At 44.3% G+C, this 16,713-nt stretch overlaps 2 protein-coding genes and 1 pseudogene across 2 annotated transcripts; 1 reads left to right on the forward strand and 2 right to left on the reverse strand.

Annotated features, from left to right (window-relative positions):
• Positions 1–86: 86 nt before the first annotated feature.
• On the reverse strand, positions 87–2,117 carry LOC139351741 (homeobox expressed in ES cells 1-like). The gene is made up of 4 exons (XM_070993749.1): positions 1,997–2,117; positions 1,076–1,239; positions 828–929; positions 87–293 (listed from the first exon to the last, which is right to left on the reverse strand). The coding sequence occupies exons 1-4, from the start codon at positions 2,115–2,117 to the stop codon at positions 87–89; spliced, it is 594 nt and encodes a 197-aa protein (XP_070849850.1).
• A 2,538-nt stretch (positions 2,118–4,655) lies between these two features.
• Positions 4,656–5,961, forward strand: LOC139328903 (E3 ubiquitin-protein ligase TRIM35-like; annotated as a pseudogene).
• Positions 5,962–6,615: 654 nt separating this feature from the next.
• On the reverse strand, positions 6,616–13,343 carry cyc1 (cytochrome c-1). Its single transcript, XM_070959718.1, has 7 exons — positions 13,232–13,343; positions 11,273–11,463; positions 10,742–10,868; positions 10,179–10,336; positions 9,929–10,089; positions 7,978–8,078; positions 6,616–7,289 (listed from the first exon to the last, which is right to left on the reverse strand). The coding sequence occupies exons 1-7, from the start codon at positions 13,310–13,312 to the stop codon at positions 7,185–7,187; spliced, it is 924 nt and encodes a 307-aa protein (XP_070815819.1). The 5' UTR covers positions 13,313–13,343; the 3' UTR covers positions 6,616–7,184.
• Between the last annotated feature and the right edge of the window lie 3,370 nt (positions 13,344–16,713).

The following is a 16,713-nucleotide window of genomic DNA, read 5'->3' on the forward strand; positions in this document are numbered from 1 at the left end:
GTTTTTTCATGACGTGGAAGGAGGAAAAGAAGAAGGACAAAGGCTGGTAAATTTACATGTCAACAGCCAAAACAGGTTCATCAGTGTCACTCCTCCTCTTCCTCCACCTCGAGCTGGAGGCAAGAGGCGAGCCGCTGGGCGAGCTCCAGGTGACCTCGCACGTCCTGCTCGGCTTCCTGTTCACCTACGACCTCGCGCCTGACCCCGAGGTCTGCCACAGCTGTCTGAACCAGCTGCAGACGAGTTTCTCTGAGGGAGCGCCTCAGCTTGGCCCGCCGGTTCTGGAACCAGATCTGTGAGAGAAGAGGTAAATGATGAGGAAACATTTTAAGAATGATCTGTTTATGAGTATTTCTTATTCTAAGTGTTAAAGAGAGACCCTGTGACTTCAGCTGAATAGCAGTGACTGTGTGGTAAATATAAGATGGAACGTTTCATTTTCCTTTCTGACACTTTGAGAAGTGTCTACATCTGCAGGCTCGCACCCATTTCAATAAACAACACCCTCTGAGATCTTTTCCCAAACCTAAGCAGGTGGTTTGGGTGTCTAAACTTCATGAAGTCGTCGTGTCCTACGAGTCCACACACAGACCTGCATCTACAGTTTAGCCGATGATGCCATTTTGCTTTTGAATGCTCCTTTATTGCTGCGTCATCAGCGTTTGTTAACTGGACCAGTGGAGCTGGCAATAGCTGACATTTTAGGCCTAAATGTGAGCTAGACGTATCTCAAGTGTGTTACGAGCAGTGATCTTCATCAGTGATCTTCATCAGTGATCTTCTTGAGCTGAACATTGAGTTGAATTGTCAGAGTGTGCGGTCTGAACCTGTATTCGGTCCTCGTCCAGGTCGAGCCTCCCTGCCAGCTGTTCCCTCAGCTGGATGCCTGGATAACAGTTCACCTGAAACACTGTCTCCAGTACATTCACCTGCACACACACACACACACACACACACACACACACACACACACACACACACACACACACACAGACAAAGACAAAGCTCGTTGGACGTCCTCGGCTTTCTTAGGGTCTGTTTGTCTGAATGGCTAATTGACGGACTGATTGATCACCTGGCTGTTGGTGAAGGCAGTGCGCGGCCTGCGCCCGATGTACCAGTTTGATGTCGGCCGGGGAGACTTCTGCTGCTGAGGATGGTGATGATGATGCTGTTGATAACAGTGTTGTTGTTTTGAACGCACACTGTTTCCTGTGTTCTCCTTCTCTGCTCCGACCTCTGGATTCACAGGAAACACAACAGAAGAAGACAAATAATCAGTTTATTCTCACAACATTTTACCAACTGGAGGAAGTTTTCCAGTCCAATCAAATCAGGCTATATGATACGTCTTAGACCCAATGGATTTTACATCTGTTAATACATATTAAAAACCTACATAGGCTATATTGACGGTATACTAAAAATGATACTGCTGCATCCCTCATGTGCATGAAACACTGACGTTTAGTTTAATTTATGCTTCAGTTAAGTTTAATTTAGCTTAACAAAACAATAGTCTGATCAATCAGTTAGAAGCTGTGAGAGACTGGATGAGTTTGTTCAGAGAGTTAACTTTCCCTGATAAATATTTGTTTCAAAAAGCTGCCAAAGAGCTGAAACAGCGTGCTGATCGACAGGAGGGATGGAACTTATTACCGTTTGTTTAAAGCCAAAATGTTATCGAGATGTTTTCAGGCAAAGGAAAAACTGAAAATGAATCCAAGTAAATGGACTAAATACAGCAGCTGCATAAAAATACTGAACTGAGGAGCCGTGTACTCAAAAGTCAGGCAGATTTTCACACCACCAATTTTACCTTTACGTACAGTGACAGCGCTGCACGGGACATGGTGGTGCCACGTCTCATTTACACTTAGATCAAACTAAAAGGTGAAAATGTGTGTAATTATAATTTTGCTGTACCTGAACTGACAAACCCCCAGACTCAGACAGCTGCTGATGCATCAATAAGAAGCAGACTTTTGCTCCTCACCTGCCCAGGGTCGGTGGAGTTTCAGGCAGTTTCCGGGTCTCTCCAGCTCCAAACCAAGAATCCACTCGATGGAAAACGCTGGCCTGCTTTCTTGCGTCACAGGAGCCATGATGGACGGCATAATGATTGATCACTAACTGATCGGTTAACAGCCCTGAAAGCAGACAACCAAAACAAAAAATAATTCCATAAACCGGCTTTCTTTCAGTAAAATCTTTGTGGACAGTGAAGGTCCTGCGCTGTGGAGCTGTGGTCTAAAACCAGCTGAGAGCATGAAGTTAAGATACGTGTGAAGCAGCAGGAACACAAACTGCTACCTGCTGGTTTAAATGGGAGTGGAGGATTTACACTGGCCACCAATTAGAATTAAGAAGTGGTTTTCCATGTGAATGAGATCCCCTGAGGTTCCATACAGCAGCTAATCTGCTGTGTGTGTGTGTGTGTGTGTGTGTGTGTGTGTGTGTGTGTGTGTGTGTGTGTGTGTGTGTAAATGAGGGACAACATATTTAAATTTTTAGTTTACTTAGAGCCACAATCGAATGCTCCAACTCTGAAAAAAGAGAGTATTTGCAAACTTTGCAGCTTGTGTGAGCATGTATAGTGTGTGTGTGTGTGTGTGTGTGTGTGTGTGTGTGTGTGTGTGTGTGTGTGTGTGTGTGTGTGAGTGAGTTTTCCCTCGTGCGACACACTCTATGAGTGTATGTGTGAGATTAGGATGAGGATCCTTTCTAAAAACCGTCACCAGTGTCACACAAACACAAAGCATGACTGCGCCCTTTTCTTCTGAATTACCAAAGTAGAAAATCAGTTTAGTTTCCACACTCGAAAGACGTCCGTCCTCCTGCTGCAAGTCTGCGGCGGATTTTAATCTAATAATAATAATGACGATAATGATGGCAATAGTAATGATCCTGTGAGATCCGCTAATGCTATTAGCCTAATCTGTGTGCGTTGTGATGCAGATGAAGCTCGTAGCGTCTGAATGCAGGTTGAAGCAGCAGGGAGGAAAACCTTTTCAGAGTCAGATTAGCTCCTAATGAAGGCCTGAAGGAGCTTTAAACTAACAGCACACTTGTTTATTTAAGTGTCAGTGAAAGGCAGGATGGATGTAAGGATGTGGCGACTGCAGGCAGACAGGAAGGCCGCTGAAACGCTGCACAGCTGATGGACGTCTGTCTGTTAAATACAAAGGTGGAGCAACGAGGTGGTTATTTCGACTTCAAAAACACACCAACCACACCTTTAAAGCTCACTGTTTAACATGTTGTGTCTGGTTTTAACCTGCACATTAACACGACTGTAAAAACAACATTTTGTGGTTTTAGGGGGAGTTGAAGACGTGTTCTTGACAGCTCATCTGTCCACCCAGTACGTCTCTGCAGCATCTCCGGCAGGAGCGCAGCGTGTCGTGGCGAGCGCAGGTTTTGGTCTTTTTACGGGCAGGATGGTAACAAACCTGGCAACCTCACAGTGATGTGAAGAGAGCCAGCTGTTCCCCCTGAACCCACCAGTAAAAGGTCCACTAGGATCACAGTGATGTAAGCTCAGCATCAATGAAAACTTATCTGCCTCTTAATGTCCACAACCACCGGACATATTGATTTTCAGCCACTGCAGAACGACTTGCTTCTCCCTCTCTTCAGACAGGGTCCACCTACATGTCAACAAAATCCAGACGGTCTGCTGTCCTGTCCCCACAGTGATGGGATGATCTCCCTGTTGGCATCAGGACAGCAGAAACTCTGTTCAGACTGCACATGGCCCATGAAACGAGGAGAAAAAACTCTCATGCACTTGAAGCAGCTCATCTCATTTGAAGAAGCTGATGTACTGAATCACTTATTCTAAGTCGATAAAGCTAAAAAATGGAATATAATGAAAGCAGAGAAGCTTTGGGCGTCCATGCAGGATGCCTCTGGATGCTTAGGCTGCAGGTTTTCCAGGCACATCCAGTGAAGGGAAGACTTTGAATGTGCTGCAGAGACGAGATCTTCCCTCTGATGGTTTGGTCACTCCTCAGGATCCCGACATGGCTGAGGAGGAGGAGGACTTCTGGGCAACCTTGCGAGCCCCACACACATTTCCAAAGTCAGAATTAGGTCACCTGCGTCTGACCATCTGTGTCATTTTCCAAAACTGGCAATCCTTTGCAACCACGCTCGCTTAACACAGTGACTGGCACGGTGTGAAAGCAACATGGCTTTCAACTCTCTCGCTCTTTCTTCACAAAACTACTACTGTGACTTTTTGTTTGGACAAACTGTGGCTGCAAGAAGAGACTTGTGATGGAACCATGTTGCACTGGCATTACTCCATCATGGGAATTTGTAAATGTTTTGTGGGAAGAGAATATTTAGAAAACCTCATTAAAGCTCCACCCCTTACCTGACACACCTGAGACATGCCAGGCAGAGTTTGTCATTCTTCCTCATTAACGCATCGACAAAAACAACAGTGGACAAGATTCACCTTCAGCTCAAACCAACAACAACACCTGAGAGAGGACATCTGGAAGAGGGACGGCCAAAATACTGCATCTACAAGCTGGTCCAACACCACACGCTGAATCTGACTTTTACAAAAAAAAACACCACTCAGAGTGAAAGTAAGTGTCGCTGCGGAGCTACAAGTGACTGTTTTCAGCCTCACTTGAGAGAAAATGTCGTCCAGATCAAAGGAGGACCTCGTCTGCTCTGTCTGCCATGACATCTTTGAAGACCCTGTTGTCCTAACGTGCAGCCACAGCTTCTGTAAAGACTGTTTGAAGAGGTGGTGGACACAGAAACAAATACAGGAGTGTCCAGTTTGTAAGAGAAGATCGTCAAAGAGTGAACCACCTCACAACCTGGTATTAAAGAACCTGTGTGAGGGCTTCTCACCGAAGAGAGATCAGAGCTCTTCAGCAGGATCTGAGGCTCTCTGCAGTCTGCACTCTGAGAAACTCAAGCTCTTCTGTCTGGACCATCAGCAGCCAGTGTGTGTCGTCTGTCTATACTCAGAAATACACACTGGGCACAGATTCAGACCCATCGATGAAGCTGCACAGGATCACAAAGAGGAGCTCAAGAACTCCCTGAAGCCCTTACAGGAGAAGCTGAAGCTCTTTGAACAAGTTAAAGGAAACTGTGATCAAACAGCAGAACACATTAAGGTCCAGGCCCGACACACAGAGAGGCAGATTAAGGAGCAGTTTAAGAAGCTTCATCAGTTTCTACAAGAGGAAGAGGAGGCCAGGATCAGCGCTCTGAGGGAGGAAGAGGTGCAGAAGAGTCAGATGATGAAGCAGAAGATGGAGGATCTGAGCAGAGAGATCGCAGCTCTTTCAGACACAGTCAGAACCACAGAGGAGGAGCTGAGAGCTGAAGACGTCTCATTCCTGCAGAGCTACAAGGCTGCAGTGGAAAGAGTCCAGCAGCGCCCCCTGCTGGATGATCCACAGCTGCCCTCAGGAGCTCTGATCGACGTGGCCAAACACCTGGGCAACCTGGCCTTCAACATCTGGAACAAGATGAAGGAGATGGTCTCCTACACTCCTGTGATTCTGGATCCAAACTCTGCTCATCCAGAACTCATCCTGTCTGAAGATCTGACCAGTGTGAGACGAGGACAGAGACAGAAAGTTCCTGAAAACCCAGAGAGGTTTGACCGTTATTACATCGTCCTGGGCTCTCAGGGCTTTGACTCGGGGACTCACAGCTGGGACGTGGAGTCTGGAGACAACACAGAGTGGTTTGTGGGTGTGGCAGCAGAGTCAGTCCAGAAGAAGGGAAAGCGTCCATCTCATCTATGGGGAATAGGATACTACGATGGTACGCACAGCGCCTGGAACTCATCGAGTCCCTGCAGAGCGCTCTCAGTGAAGAAGCGAGGATCAGAGTTCATCTGGACTGCGACAGAGGACATCTGTCCTTCTCTGATCTGGATACCAACACACACATACACACCTTCGCACACACTTTCACTGAGAGGCTGTTTCCATTCTTTAATACTGTAAATACACACCCACTGAAGGGAATACCAGCGACGGTCTCTGTAAAGCCCAATTCAGACAGACTTTAGCTCCCTCTGGTGGCAGAGGGGTGCCAATACAGAATAAAAGCAGATTTTCTCAGTGAAGCCAGTTAAAAAATTATTTTTAGTTTTTTAAGTGACAAATCATCTCTACGTCAGAACTAGTTTGTGCTGCAGCTCATTTTAATTTAACGATGCATAACTCTCCACTTAGTTTTAACCAGGCTGAGCTTAAAAGCAGCTTGCATCTTTATATTTGCTTGAATTTGTTGCTGTCATGTTACAAGGATGAAGGTTGTGTGTGTGTCAAATGTCATTGATGTACAAAACAATTAAAACAAGTCGTTTTGTGACTTAAGTACAGTTAATTTCCCACATTTTCAAAGGATCCAACCTGAAAGTCAACAAATTCTGACTTCATGAGAAAGTTTGTTCATTCACCAGTTTATTAAATATTTACATGACAGAGAGTGGATTCTACATGTCGGACAGAAACGATCAGAAAGGCAGCATTTTAAGTGTGTGTGTGTGTGTGTGTGTGTGTGTGCGCGCGTGCGTGTGTGTGTGTAAAATCTCCTGCTGCTTGAACAAAACAAACCAACACACGATTCCTTTAAGATAATTTATTTTGTACAGTAAAACTGAGGTTCAGAGGCTGCATTTGATCCACTGAGTGGCTCTGTGGAGAGGACAGGGGACGGTGGATTTACACACACCCAGAATGTTACAAACGTCGAGGGCAACCATTTCTCAGCGCTCGCGTGGTTATCGAGTATCTTACAAAGATGGACGATCCATCAATCTGCCGATTGGGACAAAATGTCTGATGTCGAGATGTGATCTGCAACCAGCCAAGATTTGATGCAGATAAAACAGAAACTTTGTTGAGGGTGCGTTCAAGAACGCCACAACTCTCTGACTAAAACTTGCACCACAAGATTCCAGATGGAGGAAAACCTGTCAAACAATTAGTTCTACCACGCCAACGACTACAAAAGGCATTTTCTGTAGCGATAAACACAATATATACTCTTATTTCTCCAACCCTCTTGGAAAGGCATGTGTTTGTCAGTTGCTCTGTGTCCATGTGATCATCGTGATGTAAGCGTTGTGGGGTCATTGAACGCAGCCCTCTCCGGTGGGTTTCAAGCCCAGGCAGCGGTGCGCTCGTTTCCGTTTACTTGGGGGGCCTGTAGGCGATCTTCCTGCTCTTCAGCACGGACCACCTGTGTCTCTTCATGTAGTAGAGCAGAGGGATGAGGATGGCCGAGCCCAACAGCATCTGCAGAGAAAAGCCGAACGTTAAGATTAATCCCACAAAAGCTCCGTGTTTACAGCCTGTTTCCACTTGTTCCATCCCGTCTGTGTGCTCAGACCACTTTAAAAACACTCCATCAATACAGAAACAAGGGACGCGTCGGCTGCTGTTACCAGTCCTGCATCCTACTGCCCATGTTTCCTGTCCGTATCTCTGCTGTTCATATCGAAGTACGCTACAATAAAAACCTTAGTGTTGTGCAATATTGAGTTACATCAAAGCGCTAGAACAGCTTTGCTGATGGTCACGCCGTCGTGGAGGAGCGCCTCCACAAAATGAAACTATCGGGCTGCTCGTGTTTTTGATGCAGGTGGAGGTTGTTAAGAGTGAAAACAACATGAAGCAAGTCGAAAAAAGGATCAGTCATCTCGTTCTTTTTAAAATACTGAAAAGTGGCATCAAATGTCTGTTCACATTCTGTTGTGCAGCTGCTTGTGTGACAACATATAACATTTGAAAAACGTGTATCTTTCCAGATTTTCCAATATGAGCTTCATATTTCAAAAGACGCCCAGTATGATGCAGTCTGCAGCACCCATGTGTGCGTGTGTGTGTGTGTGTGTGTGTGTGTGTGTGTGTGTGTGTGTGTGTGTGTGTGTGTGTGTGTGTGTGTGTGTGTGTGTGTGTGTGTGCGCGCGCGCGTGTGTTGTACCTTCAGTCCCATGCGCTTGCGTTGGTCGTGCTCCGGCTCGGCAGCCCACCTCAAGAAAGTACACACGTCTTTAGCGACCTGGCTCATGGTTGCAGGGGTTCCTATGGCAGCAGACACACAACAGCCATTAGCCAAAGGATTTTCAGGACAGAGAACTGTTCCACACCGTCCCAGACGCAGAGGGGGTGGTCAGTGAGGCCACATCGATCACAGCAAAAACCAAAGCCAGAAAGGAGTCTGTTTTTGGTGAATCTAGTGTATTAAATACCTTTAAAATCAAGGTATTCTAGTGAATCTTCTATGAACAAATCATAAACAGTGAGTTAGTGAAAATAGACACATGGTTTAAATGCAACAAACTCTCTCTAAATATCAATAAAACAAACTACATTTTGTTCCGCTCCCATAAAAAAAATGACATTAAACAAATTTGCCTAAAAATAAACGAACAAAACATTGAAAGAGTCGGCTCTACAAAATTCCTGGGGATCCACATTGATGACTTCCTTAATTTTAAAAAACATATTGATGATCTCACAACTAAACTGTCTAAATATGCTGCTCTGTTCTTTAAGTTGAGACACTATCTGCCACTCTCTGCACTTCTTATTTTGTACAAATCTTTGTTTGAACCTCATTTACAATACTGCAATATCACATGGTGTAACACATTTCCAACTCATTTAAAAAAGCTTGAGATACTCCAAAAAAAAGTCATACGCGCCTTAACATGGTCTGAGTTTAACGCTCCCACTAAAAAGATTTTCCACCACTATAACCTTCTGAGGCTCAGTGAGTACAACTATTTTCAGAATGCTTGTGTAATGTACCAGACTGTCCACAAACTAAATAATAAACTATGTGACCTCATCCCAATCTGTGTTCCTAGGCACACCTATACCACCAGGAATAAAAATCTAATCACTGGGAAAAAACGAAGACTAAAATGTACAAGTTTTAGCATTGTGTGCAGAGGACCACAGATTTGGAATGAGCTTGATGAAATAATAAAAATGTCACATTCCATCTCCATCTTCAAGAAAAAATTAAAAATTCAACTCCTAGCAAAGTATGTTCAATGTGCTGATTAATAATTTATATGAATAACTGTACCTTATTGCATCTATTAATTACTTTTGGTTAACATTGCTACTGTACTTCGCATCAAATCCAATGTAACCTTAATGCTGAGATTTTCTATTGTTTGTTGTGTGTCTATCTGTATGTTGTCCATATTATAAGGATATCTGGCCAATATCCTATGTTCATGGAAAACCGGGCCCCCTATTAAAAGCTTTAAATAGCTTACTTGGGGTGACCCTTTTCACACATCCGACCGTGTAAAAATGCTTGTTGTATATATCATGAATTGTATCTCCTGGATGATGTGAATAAACTAAACTAAACTAAACTAAATCTTGAAGCATCCTACTCCACACAGTATTGACAATTTAAAGCTAAAGTACTGCAGCAAAGTGTATCAGAGCTTCACTTGAATATCACTAAAATCTGGAGTTGAAACACACCTAAATGTAAAACAGTCACACAAACATAACAAACAAAAGTTTCCAAGAACAGCAACAACAAAATAATATCTTCGTGACACTCGTCTTTTCCTGCTTCAGAGACTGAACGGGGATGTTTTTTCTGTCTGATGTTGGCTGGGAGCACCTTCCAGGCAGAGCAGCCTCCACTGAACGTCACATAACCATGACAAAAACCAGCTTATCCCAGCGAGAGTGTGGCGTACCGTTCCACACGACAGTCTGCACGGACATCAGAGGACCTGATTTCAGCTTAGCCTCCGCAGGCAGCCATGACCGTCTCTGGTGCATCTCACACACATTAATGTGGAACCAACAGGGAAGACGTAACGTGGCAGCTCTGTTCTGAACAGTCTGCTCATCCAAACAGCCCGACGGCAGCCTAAACACACTGCGTTTTTACTGACCGTCGTCGAACTCCAGCACCTCGTTGTAGATGGGTGGGGCCATGCCGATGGCCTGGCCGGCGAAGTACGGGTTGTAGTACAGCCCCTCTCTCACGGTCACTCCCGCTGGAGGCTCGCAGTATCCCGTCAGCAGGCTGAACACGTAGTCCTCTCCGCCATGTCTGAGGGGGGCGGGGATGCAAAGCGTGAACACCAAAGACATGCAGACTGAAGACATAAGAGTGGGGGTGTCCTGTTTCTCAGGAAGTACCTGGCATTGACGATGTAGCTGAGGTCTGGAGGCAGGGCTCCGTTGTTGGCGACCCGGGCCGCCTCAGTGTTGGGGTAGGGCTTTGGGAAGTAGTCTGACAGCTTTCCCGGCCGGGTGAACATCTCTCCATTCTCATCAGGGCCGTCCACTATCTCAGCCTGAGCACAACACACCAGACGCCTTTAAAATGTGGCCCGAAAACCAGCAAATATAACAGCAGACCCAGCCGGGTGACCCCCGACTGGCAGAATGTAGAGTTTGAATATAAAAATAACCAAAAACAACAACACTGTTTTCAAAATGTGTGCACTGAGACAGTGTTATGTGATCCATTTGAAACTGCTCCATGGACTCAACTCTTATTTCATTATCATTATTTATTTATTTAGATCCCTATTCTCATGCTCTTTTTCTCTCTCTCTCTCACACACACACACACACACACACACACACACACACACACACACACACACACACACACACACACACACACACACACACACACACACACACACACACACACACACACACACACACACACACACACACACACAGCAGCTCACCTCCTCAGCGATGGCCTTGGCCTCGGCCTCTGTGTGCGACACTCCCACCAGGTTTCTGAAGGCCAGGTACTCCATACTGTGGCAGGCTGCACACACCTGCTTGTACACCTGGTAACCACGACGAACACTGCGGGGAGGGAGAGAACGAGTCAGACTTTACATCAAGTTCAGATAAAACAGTATAAACGCGCTGCGCGTGCATCCCTGAGCACTAACAAACGCGTTGAACGCATTTTCTTCCTCATAAGCCGTCATTTCACACGTGTTAAATCAGCATTGTTTGCATCCATGTTTGCCTGCCAGCAGGCTGCTTCTGCCTGCCTTTGCTGCCGTGTTGTAGCACACAGCCGCGAGTTACAGCCACATGCAGATGAAGAGATAGAGCGATAGAGAGTGTAGGGAGTGTTAGAAACTACGCAAAAGTCCTCTGAGGAGGCAGAATTTTCAGCACTGGTTTAAATTTCAGTGAATGTGTTTGACTGTAAAGAGTGTGTGTGTGTGTGTGTGTGTGTGTGTGTGCGCATATCACACCTGGCGTGGTCCAGAGACGACAGGGGTCCAGCATGGCTCCAGGGGTAGCTGGGGGGGTGGAGCTCCAGGTCAGAGGCTTTAACGGACTGGTGCAGCATCAGAGCGAGGCCCGCCCCACCGGCTGTGACCACGCCCAGTGTCGTCAGGGCGACCTTCTTGCTCCGCGGCAGGCTGGCGAAGGACATGTTGGCCTGCGGAGAAATAAGAGCACAACAAGGTACCGTTAGTTAATGACCTAAAATCATCCCAGTGTCGATTATTGAAGCAGGGCTGCACCAAATGAAAATCAGTGTGAAACAGCATGGACAGAGTTTTTAGGTGCCTCCTTCTGTGGGCGGCAAGCAGCAGTGAAAATGTTGTTTATGAAAGGCTAAACGCCAGCAAAAACGGACTGAAGGTGAATATTTGGTTACATAAAAACATGCTATGAATTTGTAAATGAATACATCTGTGTATTTTTTAATAAGTAATTTCTCAATTATACATTTTAATTAATAAAATGCATAAAAAAATGAAATCCCCGGTTTCTGGAAGCCAAATGTCATCCTCAGACTGCTCATTTTGCCCCATTAACAGTCTAAAGGCCAAAGACTTTCTGATTACTACCACACAAGACAAAAAAATGAAATGAAATTGTTCCGTCCTCTCTAAATGCTTTACTGCACGGATGCCATCTGCAAAGTGCATTTCATCAAGACGCCCGTGCGTAACGCGAGCACACTGAGCGTCCTTATGAAAGCGTCCTTCAGCTGCTTCTATAACCAGGCAGCAGGCGTCACATGATGCATCCCTGCATCACCGTACCTTCATAAACACACACAATCCTCCATCTCCGGCCTGAAAGCATGCCTCGCTCAGGAGGGGCATATATTTACATGCTTGGGACTTGACGGGTGTGAAGTGATATGTGCCAGCAGATAAATGACATACTGTTAAAAAGTCACCTATGCTGGGGTACGTAGTGACCTGGCAGTTAAGACACATGTCATATACTATGACGTGATCATGATCAATTAATCAAACCACAGTGAAACTAAATGTTACTTGCAAAATTAAAAAAAAAAGTGGCCTACCACTAGTTATATCATTAGCTATGGACAAGTCGTTTTTAGTATAATTTAAACAGCCTCACAGCTTTGACAAACAGGAATCAATGCACTCATGCTGGCACGTTTCTATTAATACCTGATCTTTTAACCAGGTCACAAATGACGTCCCTTTACATATGACATGAGGACATTTAGCTTCAAAAGATTTCTCAACCTATTTAGCGTCAATAAACTTACACCTGGGAAATACAGACAGTTCAAACCAGTCCCTGAACGCACCCACAGGTGACAATTAGCAATCAGATGAAGGGTACAGCATCGACCGGCCAAGGATGGCTTTCTTCACCGGAAGTCCTTACAGTCCTTGAAATGCTAACTTGTTAGCAAGCTAATTATCCCTGCTACTTTAGCCATTTAAGTTTTGTAAAAACTATGAACGAAATGTGACTCATATCAAGACTGAAACGATTACAAACACCACACTCTCACACACTGACATACAGATTAGTATCTCTGTACCGTTAACTTGGGAAGAAATGGATTTGAGTGAACCTTTTTCATGCCGGGTGGTCGACACGGCATCATGAGTTGCCTTAGCTAAACGGTTAGCTTACTACATGTACTGATAGCTACTAAGCTTTACACATCTGTAGCGGGTTTTCTAGCACTTAATGACCCCATTGCAATCTCTACGTTTAAGGAATGACAATATACCCGAGGAGTTTATAGCACAGCCGTTGGAGACATCATATATATGTGGGAACACGAGTGACCTTGTCTCAACCCGCTGACAGCACCCAGGCTAACGTTAGCTCGGTGCCCGGACACCCCACAGCACAACTTTCTCAAAATCTTGATATAAACACAATCTGTAGTGGCTGATAATAACAATACTCATCTGTCGACCTACCACTGGGGTCTTGATAGTTTTCGGCGTGCTGAGGAGAGCTCTACCGCTCCCCGATAGCACCACAACTCGTAGCGCCGCCATCTTCTCTGCAGTTCTCTCTGAGCTGAAAGCCGCTGCCTGGACCAGCGTCAGTCACACACAGCGCCCTTCCGGTCAGAACCTTCAAAATAAAAACAGTCCGTGTAAAGCGGCATGTGTTGTATTTACACGGCACCTCCGGACCCATTTCCCACTTTCACATCGTGGGGTACACAATGAACATATAAGTGAGCTCATTCCAGCACCACAAAACACTCATATAATATTTACAACAGCAAAGCCCCGAGTATCTGAAAGGCTACAGGGGGTTGTGGGACCTGTACTCATCTCACTATAACTGTAGTTACTTGTGCTTGTCTGGATTTAATCATAACAGGTCTTTGTTCCTTTAGCTTTAGTGATGCTTGTAATTCTAATAGGTCACCTTTGTATCTCACCATCACAATTACAAAATTAAGGTAAATTATGGTTTGGATTTTTACTCCATTGCTCTGCTGAGATAAATGTATGATATACAGTTCGTCTTCTACTCTTATTTTGAAGATAGCCTTCACCCAGCGACCGGAACTACATAGCTGGGCTGATTCTGGCTAACTTGATGTAAACCTTACACAACTTGAATTTACACAACCTTTTTTTCGCATTGTTTTGTAACGTGTTAAAAAAAATAAAAATATCAACAGAATCAAAGCCATTCCCTCTAACCGCTTTGTTTTCTGATCAGTTCGTTTTTAATAAATCACACGTGAATGTGATTTTACACTGAGGTATCTGTGGACTCATCAGAACATTTGACCTACATTGTAAAGGTGTCAGACTGAGGCTCAGCAGTTTGAAACCTTTTTTATGCTCTCCCACAAATTAAAGCCCATGTTTGCTTCATGTTGTTTAACACAGACCTGCAGACAAGAGCAGTTCATTCTGCACATCCAGCCCTTGACCCCAAATGTGAAGGAGAAAACTTTATTAAACTGAACAGATGACAACATGCATGTGTTCTCTCATTTGTTTTGACCACGTGGGACACTTTGGACATTTAAAGTGAACATTTCAAGAAACTACTTGTTTAAAGTTGAGGGGGGACAAAAAAAGAAGAAGCACAAACATTGTGTGCCAGAAAACTGTGAAACATTTCCCATCCAAATTTCCAGAACTGAACCTGACTAACAGACCATCTAAAACCGAAATGGTGTGCTTTGACTGTCCATCTCTGTCTTTCGTCATCGGCTTTGGGCCGTTGTTGTGTTTCATATTCCAGAAGTGAAATTTCTAACTGTAACACTCCTGCTGTGCCCTTCTTCCAAAGCTGCAGTGTTTCTCGGACAGAAGTCTCTCTTTGTGTTCCTGGAAAGAGTTTCAGTGTTGAAGGACTCGTAAGACAAAGAAGGAACTTCATACTTAAAAAGGCTAAACTATGGAGGACGCTCATTTGCTCTTTTGTCTGATCTAAATTGCGAAGCCTCGTGTTAACCTCAGATAAACTTTGGAACATATTTTTGAATTTTGTCCCCTTTCACTTGGATTGGAGCCTCGTCAGGACGGATCTTATGTTGCCAGAACGAGCTGGAAGGAATGATCCCAACAAGCAAGACCTGTTCAGATCTGCACACGGGCACCTGACTATTGTTTTAATGCAGACGTGAAACACCAACCTTTCCTTTAACAGCTTTTTCCTGCATCACAATTCTTAAAATGGACTAAACAGATCAAAACCAAAGTTGAAGCAGTTGTATTTGTATCGTCCACAAGATGGAAGCACAGCATCAAGAAATCAAAGCAAAGCATCGCTCTTCAGTCTGCTGGAGACCTCGCTCAGCTACCAATGACATTCATGAATATTCCTCTCAACCCTCCTGTTATGTTATATTTGTTAACATGTTTTATCTTTGCAGTCATTCTGACGCTGGTTGTTTAAAACTCCAGCAAACGATTGTTATTAACTTGTTGCCCTAATTTCTGTCTCATTGTCGTCTGTCTAAATAATCCTTTAAATAAAAAATACCCCACCTCCTCTTATCCATCCTGAATGCCCTTCATGTGACTGTGGAAAAACATACAAATCAGCCTTAACATCTGACAACATCTGATCTAAAACTAGAAAGAAAGATCTTTTTGGTGTTTCAACCGTTTGCTGTTGTAGTAACATGTGATAACAGAACTGATGAGGATCAGACCATCACCAAAGAAGACATACCTGTTCTTCAGTCTCCATTACTGGAAGCTAACACGCCTTGAGAGACTATCGCAGGGTCAGGAGGACGCCGGCGTCCTCCTCAGCATCATCTTCAGTCTCAGTCTCATTGTCCTCTGTGTCACTTTCACTGCTGCAGAGCTGTGACAAACCTCATCAGTGGAAAACCTTTGCTCATCTTCAATTGTTAGAGAGGAAGAGAGAGCACACATGATTATGTGATTCCCTCACCACCACAGCATGGGAAAAATCACTGTTCTACATAAATAACTGATATATGGCATATACTCCAGGTATGTTTCATTACTCACTATCAGCCAAAACAACCATAAACAGCTGAAACAGCTTGTTGTCAAATTGACTCCAGAGAACACCAACGTCCATAACATGTGCACGAGACGTTGGATAATAATAATAATAATAATAAAATCTTTATTTTTCTGGCACCGTTCATGCAGAAATTGCAGCTCAAAGTGCTTTACAACAAATAAATCACAAAAAATGAGATGGAGAATAAAACCCACTCTATAATGATAAAGATTAGATTAAACTAAGAAGGAAAACAGAAGCGTCAAAGCTCTTCAGATTCTCTTATTCCCTTCATACAATCAGCAACTGAGACGTAACGGGCAAGAACTCAAAATGTATTTCGCCGTGTGTGCACTCCACCAATCAGCGGCTCTGAAGCAAACGAGCATAACAGAGCCTCCCAAGTTCCCAGAGGACACAGATTCACCACCAGTCTTCATTAAGGGAAGTAAGCCTGAATCGCAAACAGCATTGTGTTAATTTCATGTTTACCCAGTTGTCCCCATTAAATTTGGGCATGTCAATACTCATGAAGACAAAAAAAGAAGTATAAAAGAAGCAGAATGGAGTCAAATGGACCCAAAGACAACAGACAGGTTAGTGTTTTTATCCAGTGTGCAGCAGAAAACACTCATAAACTGTAAAAATCACGGATGTAGTGTCTTTCTAAAAGGGATCTTCTGAAGCATAATGTTATTGGTGGAGCCGACATCTGGTCGACAAAGACAGTTCAAATGTAAACAAAAGGTGACATCACTCTCAAATGACTGACAGGTCCTGAAAGAGGGATGGTGTGTGCATTCATGTAGGTAACTTAGGCTACAACAGCGGGAATTAATCATCCGATTCACGTATTTAAATATGCAAACGGAGCAAAAATGCCTCATAAAGTCTTTCAAAACAAGTCAAAACCCCAAACTTTTCTGATAACTGCAGATCTGAG

This window comes from Chaetodon trifascialis, chromosome 3 (assembly GCF_039877785.1).
Source record: "Chaetodon trifascialis isolate fChaTrf1 chromosome 3, fChaTrf1.hap1, whole genome shotgun sequence".
Lineage (NCBI taxonomy): Eukaryota > Metazoa > Chordata > Actinopteri > Chaetodontiformes > Chaetodontidae > Chaetodon > Chaetodon trifascialis.

Coding starts and splice junctions, on each gene's coding strand:
- LOC139351741 (XM_070993749.1), bottom strand. CDS start 2,117: ATGCCGTCCATCATGGCTCCTGTGACGCAAGAAAGCAGGCCAGCGTTT. Junction 1,240..1,996: donor ACTCCACCGACCCTGGGCAG/GTGAGGAGCAAA, acceptor CTGTGAATCCAG/AGGTCGGAGCAGAGAAGGAG. Junction 294..827: donor TGGACGAGGACCGAATACAG/GTTCAGACCGCA, acceptor CTTCTCTCACAG/ATCTGGTTCCAGAACCGGCG.
- cyc1 (XM_070959718.1), bottom strand. CDS start 13,312: ATGGCGGCGCTACGAGTTGTGGTGCTATCGGGGAGCGGTAGAGCTCTC. Junction 10,090..10,178: donor AGCTACATCGTCAATGCCAG/GTACTTCCTGAG, acceptor CGCCCCCCTCAG/ACATGGCGGAGAGGACTACG. Junction 7,290..7,977: donor GCAAGCGCATGGGACTGAAG/GTACAACACACG, acceptor TTTTCTCTGCAG/ATGCTGTTGGGCTCGGCCAT.